The sequence below is a fragment of the Bos grunniens genome, chromosome 21 (genome assembly GCF_055505025.1).
Source record: "Bos grunniens cultivar Pamir isolate PY7600 chromosome 21, Bosgru_T2T1.0, whole genome shotgun sequence".
Taxonomy (NCBI): Eukaryota; Metazoa; Chordata; class Mammalia; order Artiodactyla; family Bovidae; genus Bos; species Bos grunniens.
Window position 1 is genome coordinate 38,800,286 of NC_141185.1, and position 13,607 is coordinate 38,813,892.

At 43.5% G+C, this 13,607-nt stretch overlaps 1 protein-coding gene across 11 annotated transcripts in view; it reads left to right on the plus strand.

The window, feature by feature from the left end:
• Positions 1-10,986, plus strand: part of SCAPER (S-phase cyclin A associated protein in the ER) — a 419,038-nt gene extending 408,052 nt beyond the window's left edge. For all 11 annotated transcript variants that reach the window (XM_086363974.1, XM_086363978.1, XM_086363979.1 and 8 more), the window contains 3 exons: positions 5,416-5,607; positions 8,503-8,554; positions 10,565-10,986. In XM_086363974.1, the coding sequence (XP_086220100.1) occupies positions 5,416-5,607; positions 8,503-8,554; positions 10,565-10,668 (348 nt within the window). In that variant the 3' untranslated portion in view covers positions 10,669-10,986. The remainder of the gene's footprint in view (positions 1-5,415; positions 5,608-8,502; positions 8,555-10,564) is intronic.
• The last annotated feature ends 2,621 nt before the right edge of the window (positions 10,987-13,607 follow it).

Below are 13,607 nucleotides of genomic sequence, written 5' to 3' on the forward strand. Positions count from 1 at the left end.
GGGTGACAAGGAATTGGACCTGAGCTGTGGATTGAATTGTATTCCTCCAAAATTCATATGTTGAGCCCTAACCCCCAGTGTGAATATCCTTGGAGATAGGACTTTTAAGAGTTAATTAAGGTCGAATGAGGTCATAAGGGTGGGTCCTAATGTAATAGGATTGGCGGCCTCATGCACACTCACTAAGGACAGGCCACATGAGGACACAGCGAGGTGTCAGCATGCAGACCAGGGAGAGAGCCCCCACCAGAAGCCCCACGCAGCACTCTGACCTAGCCTGCCAGGCTTCTGAACTGTGCGAAAGTACATTTCTGTCATTTAAGCCCCCTAGTCTAGGGTAGTCTGTGATGGCAGCCTGAGCAGATGAAGACAGGCTGGCACTGAATCTAGGTTGTTTCTTCTCTCCACGTGAAATTCCTCCACCTACAATTCTAGGTGCTCAGATCTGATCTAACCTTGAAGGTCCAACCCACCTGCTCAGTGCAGCCTTCCTCACCTTAGTAAGGAGTAATCTCTCCCTCCCATGGGCTGCCCCAGTACTTTATCCTCCCTCTCTGATGACCCAGGCGCCTTTGTATTACTGTCCTTTCTGGACATACCTCATCTCCCTGAGAGGTGAGGCTTGACTCCTCTCCATGTCCCCTTCAGCATTTGGCACAGGAGGCATTCGGTAAATGGCTACTGAATTTAGAGCTCTTTTCTGGCTTCCTCAATTGGGGCACCCAGTTATACTTCATTTGGTAGGAGGTGCAAAGATTGGAACCCGAAAGCTTAGTGGGTGTCCAGGGATCAGCAGATGAAAGAATCAACATGTCCCACTTGTCTACTCCAGATTCTTTTATTTTTATTTTTTCCCCAGATGCCTTTTTAGTGCCGGTATTCAGATCCTCCTGGCCCTCTTTCCAAGGCTGTATCACACGTTGGCAGCATGCAACTTTCCTTTTTCTAAAGCCCCTTCTTCCCAGAATTGTTGATAGTTCCAAAAAGAAAAGGAAGTGAGGGTCTCTCGCCCACTTCCTCTCTTACCCTCTCCCTATTCCTTCTCCTAACCCCTTGCCAGTGAAGAAAAAAGGTGGTGAGTAAAAGGTGGTGAGTGCCAGGGCATACAGGTTAAAAGATGCCTTTCTTCAGTGCCCGTGGAACTACTACTGCTTGCCTTTGCTTAGAAGCCCAAAGGAAAATTCTCTCCAGAAGCTGACCAAGAATGGGCCCAAGAAAGCTTTGCAGTACTCTCTCATGTTCTGATACAGTCAAGTAGTTTCTGTGTGACTTGTCTTAAATTCAAAATGCGGGAATCTAATTCTCAGTGAGAAAGAGTATATTAAAGACCCAGAACTCTTGGTCATGTTCTTTTTCTTTATTTGAGTGCTAGTGGCTCAGACCGGAGAAGGCAATGGCACCCCCCTCCAGTACTTTGCCTGGAAAATTCCATGGATGGAGGAGCCATGGGGTCGCTGGGAGTCGGACACGACTGAGAGACTTCACTTTTCACTTTCACACATTGGAGAAGGAAATGGCAACCCACTCCAGTGTTCTTGCCTGGAGAGTCCCAGGGACGGGGGAGCCTGGTGGCTGCCATCTGTGGGGTCACACAGAGTTGGACACGGCTGAAGTGACTTAGCAGCAGAAGCAGCAGTGGCTCAGACAGTAAAGAATCTGCCTGCAATGTAGGAGACGTGGGTTCAGTCCCTGGGTCGGGAAGATCCCCTGGAGAACAGCCTCCAGTATTCTTGCCTGGAAAATTTCATGGGCAGAGGAGTCTGGCAAACTCTAGTCCATGGGGTCACAAAGAGTCAGACATGACTGAGCGACTAACACAGGTATGTTCACTTTGTGAAAAATCAGTCTTTTAACTTAAAGGGGATATGTGTTCTGCTTCATTGAAAAGTATACTTAAAAAAAAATAAATAAAACCCAAAACAACTGAACAGTTGGCTTAGGTCACACAACTAGTTGGTGACTAGGGTAAAGGCCAGAGCTCAATTCTCCCAGCTCTGTAGTTAGTATGTATTTTAGAATCACACCCCCAAGAGCAAGAGGCAAGTTCAGTGTCAGTTGCTTTTGATCTGAAAGTGAAAGTGAAGTCACCCAGTGGTGTCTGACTCTTTGCAACCCCATGGACTGTAGTCTACCAGGCTCTTCCATCCATGGGATTTTTCAGACGAGAATACTGGAGTGGGTTGCCATTGCCTTCACCAGGAAATCTTCCTGACCCAGGGATTGAACCCCAGTCTCCCACATTGTAGGCAGACGCTTTACCGTCTGAGCCACCGGGGAAGTCCTTTTTGATCTGAAGTTTCTGGCAATTCTCTTGGTTTCCTTGGAGTCCTAGTTTGCATCATGAAAATGGACAAAACGGTCGAGAGGAGGTCTCTCATTACTGCTGAGGCAACACCAGCTTCCTACCTGTTGCCTGATGACTGTGGCCACTAAAGAAATCTATAGGCGGGTCACATCCTTCCTTGGTTCAGTGCTTGGAAATGAGGCTCTGTGAAAATACCCTTTAATATTTGTGTTGACCTGTGTGCCCTGGAAGAAAGGGCAGGTGGCCAGGCTAGGCTCAGGGTGGTGCCACCTTAGGCCTTTGTCCGGACACAGGTGACAGATGAGTGATTTAGTTGCAACTCCACAAGGAAGGCATATAGAGAGACATACTTACATCATATGGTAGGAGATTTTTCTTAGGTATGTTTCTTTCATTCAACAAGACGTTCATGTCCTGTGATGACTTCCTATTGACTTTCTACTGATTTTGGACAGCTTAAGCAGTCCCAAGTGACATTTGACTCCCCCCTAAGGCCTGGGACTGAATGACTGGATGAAATAAAACTAAGTCCTGCCTTCATCCCCTAACCTGTCAGAAGCCTCTGAGGCAACTCTCTCCTCATCCCCAAGGCCCTGAGCATTGAGGTCAGGCTGTTTGCATCCCCAGCCTTGCTTCCCTGCCCCTACAGGAAGTACCTAACCTGATTCAGCTGACTGTTCCTCTGTGCTCATGACATCATGCCATTCCTCTGCACCCTAAGCCCACCTGCATCATCCAGGAGTGGTTTCACCTACTGAGCCTCAGTGCCAGCGGTTGGCCCCTTGCAGGCTCTCCTAGTGCTGTCTCCCCACAGAGTCTGAAATGTGGTTTGAGGGACAGTGCTAACTAGATGTCCTCCTCTGGCTCACTGCCAAGCCAGGGGGTAGCTCGCAGCACCCCTCGCGGACCCCTTGCCTATAATCTGGCTAAGTCCTGTCATGGGTGGTCCTGTGGGTAGAGCTTCTTACCCCCAGGCACCCAAACTGCCAACCTCCAGTTGTGTCTTCTGCAGTCAGGGACTTAAAGATAGTGGCCTCTGACAGGTCATCTCACTACCCTGCTGGTGACCTCTGTAAACTCACTTTTTCAACAGGCAACTCATAGCCAGCTCTGTTCCCAGAGGGGACTGACCCCCAAGGGACTGACCTCCCCTACCCACTCAGCGAGGGTCAGGAGTCCAGGTGGAATAAGTTATGGTTAAGCTAGAATGTTCTGTGCTGATTTACCAGGATCCAGGAGTCACCACGGAGAAGGCAATGGCACCCCACTCCAGTACTCTTGCCTGGAAAATCCCATGGACGGAGGAGCCTGGTAGGCTGCAGTCCATGGGGTCGCACGACTGAGCGACTTCACTTTCACTTTTCACTTTTATGCATTGGAGAAGGAAATGTCAACCCACTCCAGTATTCTTGCCTGGAGGATCCGAGGACAGAGGAGCCTGGTGGGCTGCCGTCTATGGGGTCGCACAGAGTCGGACACGACTGAAGCGACTTAGCAGCAGCAGCAGCAGCAGGAGTCACCATCATTGAGTTTAACATTATGCCTGTGCCAGCCAGACTGTCCAGTTTAATATCTTTTCAATTAGTGAGTCTTCCAGTAATAGCATTTTAACAGTGAAGTTCCAAAGAAAAAACTTGTTCTTAATTTTTGTCCAAAGAGGGGAAAAGAGGCTTCTAATAATGGTATCATTATAAATTCTAAAGTGATGATCATTTGGCTGTGCGACAAAATTTGTAGCTAATAATTAAAATAAAGATTTAAGTAAATGCTTTATCAATAAAGTGGATGATAGGGGCACATTTTTCTCAGCCAGTGTCAGGGATGGCAGCCCATAGCCATGTGCTGAATTGTCACACTGCAAGTCTTTAAAATTCCTGCTGGATTTGAAGGTATTAACAAGTCCCTATCAACATTCTCTAAAGGTTTTTGATGTCATTTTAGCTATTGAACTAAAATATGTGAACTATTACTTTGTTGATTTTGTTCTTAAACCAAACTGCATTATCATCTGAGAGTGTGTTCTTAAAGTATTGTTAAAAGTACTTTGAAAACTTGTAAATCCCTATAATTTATGTTTCTCCTGCCTCTGCTGTTTCATTCTGTCCTTCTGGTTTTAATTTGAATGCAGTCCTGTCTGGGTGTGTACCTGTAAAATTGTGTTTTTCCAAGTACAATTTACAGTCTTGACCTTAGATTTTACAGTGTTCCTAACCTTCCGTGAGCTTCCTCCTATACCAAGAAGTGGGGCTTCGGGTCACCCAGCTCTTTTATATTAGAACAGTCTAATCAAGGTTACTTGAAACAGATCTGATTTTGATGTTTCTTAGTTTATCATATAGGCCTAGGGAGTAAGTTCGGAGGGCTTCCCTGCAAGCCCATTAACTGCATTGCCCCATTTCTTAAAATGTACAGAGTTGTAAACCCAGACTGCTTCAGGACAACAGTCTCGTTTATCTAAACAATTCTCCTTTTAGACTCAATGGCACTGATGGAAACACAGATAAGCAGGATGGATCAGAGGAAGGAACTTTTGGAGCTTTTTTTTTTTTTGGGCTGAAACTGTTCCCATTCCCCTAACAAACCCCTTTTTTCTTTCCAGGGGCTTGTCTGCATATGGAATAAATTGATCTGTGTTCAATATATTCCGTGAGCTAGGGCAGGGGAAGACTGCAGTGGGAGGGTATAGGAAAGGGTGTCTGTCTTCTGAGTGCGCTCTTGGCAGGTTTTAAGGAATATGGCTATTTTGCTTTAAGGGGAGCGTGAAGGGTGAGGCACTGTGTTAAAGCAGTGCGTATCCTGAATCCACTGCGTGGGCATCCTCTCTCCGTGATGAATCCATGGTTCCTCGTGGATTATAAGAATTTTTAAATGGATGCAAGACTTTTGGCATCTTTTCCTTAAGTTAGGAAATGAGATTTCTTTCTTTTCTGCTCCTTTCAAATATCACTTAAATTAAGCTCTGATAAGGAGTTAGGAGTATTTTTTTCCCCTCCTTACACTTCTTCAGCACGTTTTCTGTGGTTCTTACTGGTACTGCTGGCCGAGGAAGCGGGACTTGGGGCAGGCCAGGGCTCTGTGGCAGCTGACCTGGGGTTCCGCCTCCGTTGCAGGTCATCGTGCAGTCCGGCCGCCACCCCACAGTACTGCAGAAGCTTTGCCAGCTGCCCTTCCAGTACTTCAGTGACCCACGGCTGATCAAAGTGCTGTTCCCGTCACTTATCGCTGCTTGTTACAACAACCTTCAGAACAAGGTCATTCTGGAGCAAGAGATGAGCTGTGTTCTACTGGCCACGTTTATTCAGGTACCTTCTATATTTATGCCAAATTCTCTGACTCTGTGTGAAAGCTGATGCGACTGAAAAATAAAAGTGAACCAGCTGCTTACCCTTGCCATCCACACTACCCCCAGATTTCACCTGTTGATGTGCTTGACTCTCAAGGTAGGGGTAAAACTGGGGTTTGAGTATTGTATATAATTTCTGTTCGAAGGATTTCAAGAAAAAGGTATTTTTCCAGTTAAGCCTGTACTAAGGAAATGTTTTTAAAAGACTTCTTTAAGGCTTTAACTGTTACTTCATCTTGCTTTTTGTCTATTTATAGGGGATAGATAATGACTGCTGAAGAAAGATTAAAACTGCAATTTATTTCTAAATTTTTAAATAAATATTCATATGTATATACACACGTGTGTATGAGGAAAAAAACATTTTGTTGCTTTTTCTCAAATATAAAACTTTTAATTATGGCCTTATATTTTTCTGATCCAGTGAAATTCTGTAGGACTCAAATCAGAATCAGTACTGTAGCAAAGCAGTATTTCCACATCTAAATTAACCCAGTCATCTGACAACAGAGAATCAATTTGGTCATCTTTAACATTTGCTGATAGCTGATCCTGTTATTTCTTTTCTGTCCTCACACAACGACATTATTTGCTGAAAATCTTCCACTATCTTTTCAAATGTTGCACCCTAAAGCCGATATGTTTTTGTTCCATGACACACCTATGCTTAATAGACAGTGTTTTCTGTTCATAATAATAATGAAACAGAAAGCAGAACTTTGTATTGTTATTGTTCCTTATTCTGGCTAATATACATGTATCACTTTTGAAAGAGTGTAACAGTGCCCAGCTGGTTGGGATGGCTAAAGGATCCCCCAGGCTTTCTTCACCTTAGAAGTGGTTTACATTTCTTAAACTATCCTCTGTTAGATGATCAGCTAATAAAACACACTAGATCAATTATGCTTAGAAATGTTTTGTTTTCAGCTTGTTTCTTTTTGAGTCTAGATTCCAGTTTCCAAAAAAAATTTATCAAAAATATTCAGATTTATAGGTAGGGTATATATATTCAAAAAAATCTTACAGTTAATAATTAAAATCTTAATGAAGTTTTATATAACCACCATATCAACGTATAGGATTCTTCATATATTCTTACAGCCTTAGGATTAAAAAGGAAATACATTATAGAGAATTTTAAGACCATGTTCTTAAAATTCATTCTTTTGTTCCACAGGTAAATTTTTAGTACCTCTGGTGTGCTGGGCACTGCTCCAGGCACTGGAAATACAGCAGCAAACAACACAGATACAAATTCCTGCCTTGAAATTTAGAGCTGGGGGAGTCAAACAAAAAACAAATAAATGAGCAAAATAAATAGCATGTCAGATTGTGTTAAATGCTGTGGAGAAAAGTAAGGCAAGAAAGGAAAGGGGGTCAGGGACCTCCAGAGATGACATGCAGCTTTTTGTGGCCTGCGCAGAGGCCTCAACCAAGACAGTGATTATCGAGCAAAGACAATTTTGTAGCTGTACCATCGTAGTCCCTTACGTTTTTTCAACTGCTTGGAAAACAATTTATAAAAATATAAATGGTATCAGAACCTAAAGTAAGGCTCATATATAGTATTTTCATCTGGTATTGATCTCAGAGTACTTCTAATTTGACTCTTCTCTATTATAGTTAATACACAATTAAATATAATTTAAATTTAACACATTAACCATATATTTTAGCACAGATTTTATAAATAACTAGAAGGAAATGGCAACCCACTCCAGTGTTCTTGCCTGGAGAATCCCAGGGACGGAGGAGCCTGGTGGGCTGCCGTCTATGGGGTCGCACAGAGTCAGACACGACTGAAGTGACTTAGCAGCAGCAGCATGAAAATTTCTTACAATGCTTATTTGGGATAGGATGTTAAAAACAAGTTTGGTTTTTTTTCTATAAATTATTGTGCTCAAGAGAATGAAAGTACATTGGACTTTCGTTTATATAACGATTCTTTAAGGTCCCCTGTGTTAGATTATTAGTAGTCACTAGAAAATATTAAAAATAAGAGCTAGCAGTTTGTCCTAGGTTCCTGAAATTTCACATATTACAGATGACCTTTTTCATGTTCCATCGAAGAGTAAAATTGCTGGACTTTAAGATTTAGCTACAGAATAGATGGACCTAAGAATATTACACTACATGAAAGAAGTCAGAGAAAGACCGTTACCACGTGATTTCACTTATATATGAAATCTAAAAAATGAAACAAACATAGCAAAACAGAAACAAACTCACAAATCCAGAGCGCTGGTGGTCTGGACAGTGGGATGGGGAGGTGGGCAAAATACGTGCAGGGAATTAAGAGGTACAGACTTGCAGCTATAAAATCCATGTCATAGGAATTTAACGTACAGCGTAGGGAATACAGTCAATAATATAATAACACTGTATGGTGACAGCTGATAACCAGACATATCATGCGAATATGGAATCACTATGCTGCACGCCTGAGACTAATATGATATTGTATGTCAATTATACTTCAATTTAAAAAATGTAGCTACGGAATACATAAGGGCTTTTATACTTGTGGGTTTTGTTTAATGTTAAAAGTCTGTCAATATTTTAAGACAGTATTTGGCTAAAGAATTCAGTTTGTTAGATATAAAACAAAGTTATACTTTCCACAGCAGGCAACAACCTGGCCGTTGGTGATACTTAGATTTGAGTCATCATTATTTGATTTAAATATGAGAACCTGAATTACATAACATCCGTTTCTTAAGCTTTTATATTTGGGGTTCCAAAGTATTCACGGTAAAAAAGTTATCTCAGAATTCAGAGGCATTTTTAAAGCCACTCTCAGCAAAGTTCTCTGTTTGTAGCATTGATATAAAAACACTTTTCTCGTTTCACACAGGATTTTGCACAGACTTCAGGTCAGGCAGATAACCAGTCTTATCAGCCCAAAGGTATGTCTCTACTGAAATTAAATGTCATGTGTTTGTTAGCTGGACATTTCTCACTCTACCCTTTGTAACTGTCAAGAAATCAATTTATTACATCACCTAAAATATTTGAAGTTCAGATACAAAGTATATTTCAGAGAATAAAGAAATTGATTTTGTCATCAAACATGAGTGTATCAGAATATACAGAGAAATCCATGGAAATAAAAGAAAAGCACAAAACATCTTTATGTAATTTATATTCACTTCATGCAAGTTATAATAAATGGTGAATAATTACTAAAGAGCTACTTGTAATAGAAGAGACAATTAGATCATTAATATTGGCCTACATTACTCACATAAATGCTGAAATTACATATTTAGTTCCCTACCGGTGTTCAGAATAAAATTGTCATTGATAGTAGCCCATATGTTCCTCTAAAATTCAAGCACTTGAATTTTTTATTGAAAATAAAAATTGTAAAATTGTTTTACATGAAGAAAGAGCACAGTTCAGGGGCCAAAAGATTTACAAAAAAATGTTTTTCCCTGTAGCATTTCTGCTGAGGTGAGTCCTGTGATCAGAGCTGAGATGTAGAATTTTCAAGTGCATTTTTACTTTTTAAAATATTCTGCTACCCACACTGTAATTGAGAAGTACAAGTTGCTCTTTGTCTGACTGTCATGTCAGCATCTCTGACTAATGAGACCTTCATCCAGATTTTCCCCAATTCTTCCCTTAGTTTGATCGTCTTTAAAGTGGCCAGAGGTCTAGTCCCAGCAAGATCCTCTGGGGCACCCACTCAGTAGCCCTCATTTTGGGGGAGGAGGAGGTCACCCTAGGCAGGGGGTGTATGTGTGTCTCACAGTTCTTTACAATGGACAGGTGCTGAAAAGTACATAAATGAGAATATAACTAAAACTGTAACAGTATCATGAGAAAATGTCATGTTTTATTGGCTCAGACACAAGTAAACAGAAAGCTATGCCCCTTTTTAGAAATTCAAGTCACCATCATAGTTGGCACCATTTGCCTAAGTCAGAATCAGTGTGCAGGTTCACTTCGGCCCTGACTCAGTCACAGCCTTTTTTTAAGTTGTTGGAGGCTAGGGAAAAAATCATAATTTGTAATCATAATTTGTTTCTATATCTTAAAAACAATGGTTTAAATTTTGAAAATGCCTAGAGAAATCTTCTTCTAATGTATTTATTTTTAATTGTACAGCAGTTTGGGGTTTTTTTTTTTTCTTTTTTCTTGGCCGGTAAGAAGTATAGACATTCTTTTTCTTCCTCTTCCTCCTGACATAAGGATGAGTCACCATTTGCTGCCTATCTGTCAGGCATGTCCCAGGGCTGCCTCTATCTGCTTGGTTTCAACCTCTCTTTTCCAAGGGATCATCTTCTCTGACTTTCATGCTTTCCCCAATTACTATGGGATTAATCTTCAAAACAGCAAATGGGGAACGGTTCTCTACTTTGCTTAGAAAAGTCATTGCTATACTGGTGACAACTCATAATGTGCTTACCTGATTTTAAAAATGATGATGCCACACTAAGTTGCTAGTCTGCACCTGGACATCTGTTCCCCTATTGCTTAGAATGTACTCATAAAATGTTTCAAGATGTTTTGAGTTCATTGCCCAGGTGAACCTCTAAATTCTAATGTGAGCAGCTCCTGACACACCACATTCTTATTGCTAAGGAAGAATCCGGGTTTTATTTTGTTCACCATACTTATTTTCTTATTCCAGAGTCCAAAAACGGTGTTTTTCATAATGTTTTACCTAGAGGTTAAACATTATGTATATAGTGTATGTCTGAGTAGCTTAGAAGCATGAAATAGATTGTAATTAAAATATATGTTATATATTTCATACTACAGATATAGATGAGTTACCTTTACTGAAATTTGCATCGTGGTTTATTTGAAGTGTATGTCTCCATTTTGGACTCAGATATCAAAATAATTTTCATTTCTTAAATGTTGAAGATTTTAACTTGTTTACTATTCTCTTCTTTTTCCCCCCTCAGGAAAATGCCTTGGTTCCCAAGACTATCTTGAACTGGCTAACAGATTTCCTCAGCAGGCCTGGGAAGAAGCTCGACAGTTTTTCTTAAAAAAAGAGAAAAAATAAAGGTTTTGGTTGGTTGTGTATTTGAGTACCCTCATTAATATTTTAAATTGTTCAAAACATTGTAACTACTCCTTAAGAAGTTCATTTTCACATGTTTATACTCTGTAGATATGGTATATACTTTACACTATTTATAAAGACTGTAGATACTTTAATGTTCTTTCTAATTCTGGGAGTTTATTTCATTTATGCGCAATAGTTTGGAGTTTGGTAACTTACATCCTATGATAATATATACTTTGCATTTGTAATATGGGTGAAATTAGACAAAAATTTAGCAAGTCTGTTTTGTTCTTGTAATAAAATAACTTAATTCTGTTTGCAGTGGTGACTTTTCTTGTGAAGGCAATGCAGATTTGAAAGAAAAACTAATTCCAACTCTGGAAGTATCTTAAAGACTTACTAAAAGTTAACCTGCTTTAAATTTCCCTTATTAGGTTTGAGTAGAAGATGTTTGTAACAATTTAACATTCTAAATTACATAATATGTTCTAGCAGCTATCTGAAATTAACTCAGAGCATTGTATCCATTTGTCTGCCTAAATTTTGCCAGCGGCCAATACCGAGAGTCTCCTATAGAAATGGGATTGCTGAACTGAAATTCTCCAAAATAAAAATTAGGGATCCAAAAAAGATCAAACATAGTGAACCATTCTAAAGTATTTTCTCAAATAACTGCAATGAAGCTGAAGTAAAAATAAAACATGATCACAAAGGTCCTGAATAGACGTTTTCACTCCTGTGCACGGCTCACAGCTTAACGGGAGGAGTGTCTGCCAGGAGATGTTGACCTTTTCATATCTTGTTCTCATCGTTTCTCCACCTTAAGCCGACGGTCAGTGCTAAGCCGTTCACTGAGTGACACTGGGAATTATTTCTGTCAGATAAGGATCAAACATTAGCAAGAAAAAAGATCTGATGGGGGGTGGGGGTTGGAATTAATACTGTAAGATTCAAGACTGGGGGCGGAGGGGACGGAAAATACATAAGTTACACCGGATTGTTAAAAGCAAACTTACCTCCTGTTCAGGACACTTATTTTTGGATCCTCCCAAATCTGTCGAGTTATGTGTATGCTGTTTTTACTTCTTTGCAAATAGAAAATAAAGAGGTCCAATTTCAAACGAAAGAGAAAGCAAACGCAATCCCTGTGCGCTCTGTGCTCCTACCGCCCGGCCCCCGGGGTCTTCCGCGCGCTCGGGCTGCGGGGCCCGGCGGGGCTCGCGGCTCGGGGCGGGGAAAACCCCTCCTGCTCCAGCGGAGTCCGCTCCCAGGGCTTGGCGGAGACTCGGACCGGGGCGCCAGACCCAGGGCCCGGGGCCCTCGCCGCGACGCGCGCAGAAGCACCTCGAGCCGCTGCCCGGCTGAGCGCCGCACACCGGGAAGCCGAGGGAGCTCGGCCCTGGCGCCCGCACCTCCCCTCCGGCCGGCGGCCCGGGGCTGCTCCTTGGCCAGAGGGCCTGGGAGCCAGGTACCGGCGGCCGGCTTCTTGCGCGACCCGCAGCTGCCGGGGCGCCCCATCCAGGAGAGGCGTTCCCAAATTCCGCTTTTCCCCGCATCTTGGGGCGTGGATGCAGAATCCTTGTAGCTGAAATGAATAATCAAATATTTATACGATTTCCTACAAGACGCTTCACAATAGAAATATGCTTATCTGGTCGGAAATTTGCCAAAAAGCCATAAATAATTGAGACAGCTGTGATTAACCTTCCAGAAACCATACCAGAATTCGCAATTAAAACATTTAATTGAATGGTCTCATTTGGCCCGCCCCGCCCCGCCCCCAACCCCCGTCCGGGAGGGGAGGAGGTTTGATTGAGACAAACCCCGGCCCCACCCGGCTGGGGAGCCTGCGAGGATCGGGCCCGGGGGCTCCTCGGGGGGTGACTCCCGACCCGCGCGGTTTCTGGAGGTCTCAAGTTCCCTACTTTATTATTGCGCGCTCCGCCGGGCCAGAATGATTGAAGCTCTAACTCCCCTGGGTTTTACGACTTCTAAACTCTCCCGGGATGGGGAAAGCACATCGCGCAGGTGAGCGCAGGCACATCTTGCTCCACTCTACGGGGACGAGTGCCACCCACTGGCGTTCTCCTGGGGGCGGGGCCCAGGTCACCGGTCCCCTGAGGCTCAGGGGCCACAGGTGGACCCGCTGGGCCGAAACGAAAAGCCTCGGCTGTGTCCAGCCTGTAAAGCTGACGATGCGACTGGGCCCAGCCGGAGCGTAGGTAACCATTGTGCCCGGGCTTTAAAGCCCAGAATTGGAGCCCAAACGGAAAAGGCCGCCCGAGGCCCGAGAGCAGCGGCATTTGAACGCCCAACGCCTGCCCAACCGAACTTCCCGCTCTGGGCGGCAGCTCGCTGGCCCGGAGCTCCAAGCGGCTAGTCCTTCCGAAGCCCAGCACGATCTCGGGGCCGCGGCTTCCTGCCGAGTTCCGGAGCCTCTCCCTCGATCCAGGCAGTCGGGGGCGCTGCGAGCCTCGAACCCTGAACCTAGGTCCGGAACTCGCCTCCTCTACCATTTTTCCTTCCTTCCTTCCCCAGGAAAGAAGCTACCTGGACCAGTTCTTCCAGAGCTCCTTGCCAACCTCTGAATTCTTGGGTCTCAATACTCTGGGAAGGGATTACTCCTCACTACCCCTCTTCTTCCACTTCAGTCTCCCTGCTCCCACACCCGGAACCCAGAGGTCTCCCGCCTTCCATGACACCCTGGCCTTAAAGATCCTGTTTCCCACTGAGGAAACTCTTCGGCCTTTCTCAACTCCTGCCCCTCAGCTCACTCCCTGACCCACTCTCTCACCAGCCCTTGACCTTATCGACCGGGCAGTGCCCGGATCCAAAAGATGGACTCACCTAGCACTCTAGCCTTTCTGGCGTGATTTCTGCGAGGCGCCAAACTTGCTTTATAAATTGAACCACTCCCCCACAGCACTCCACATCTG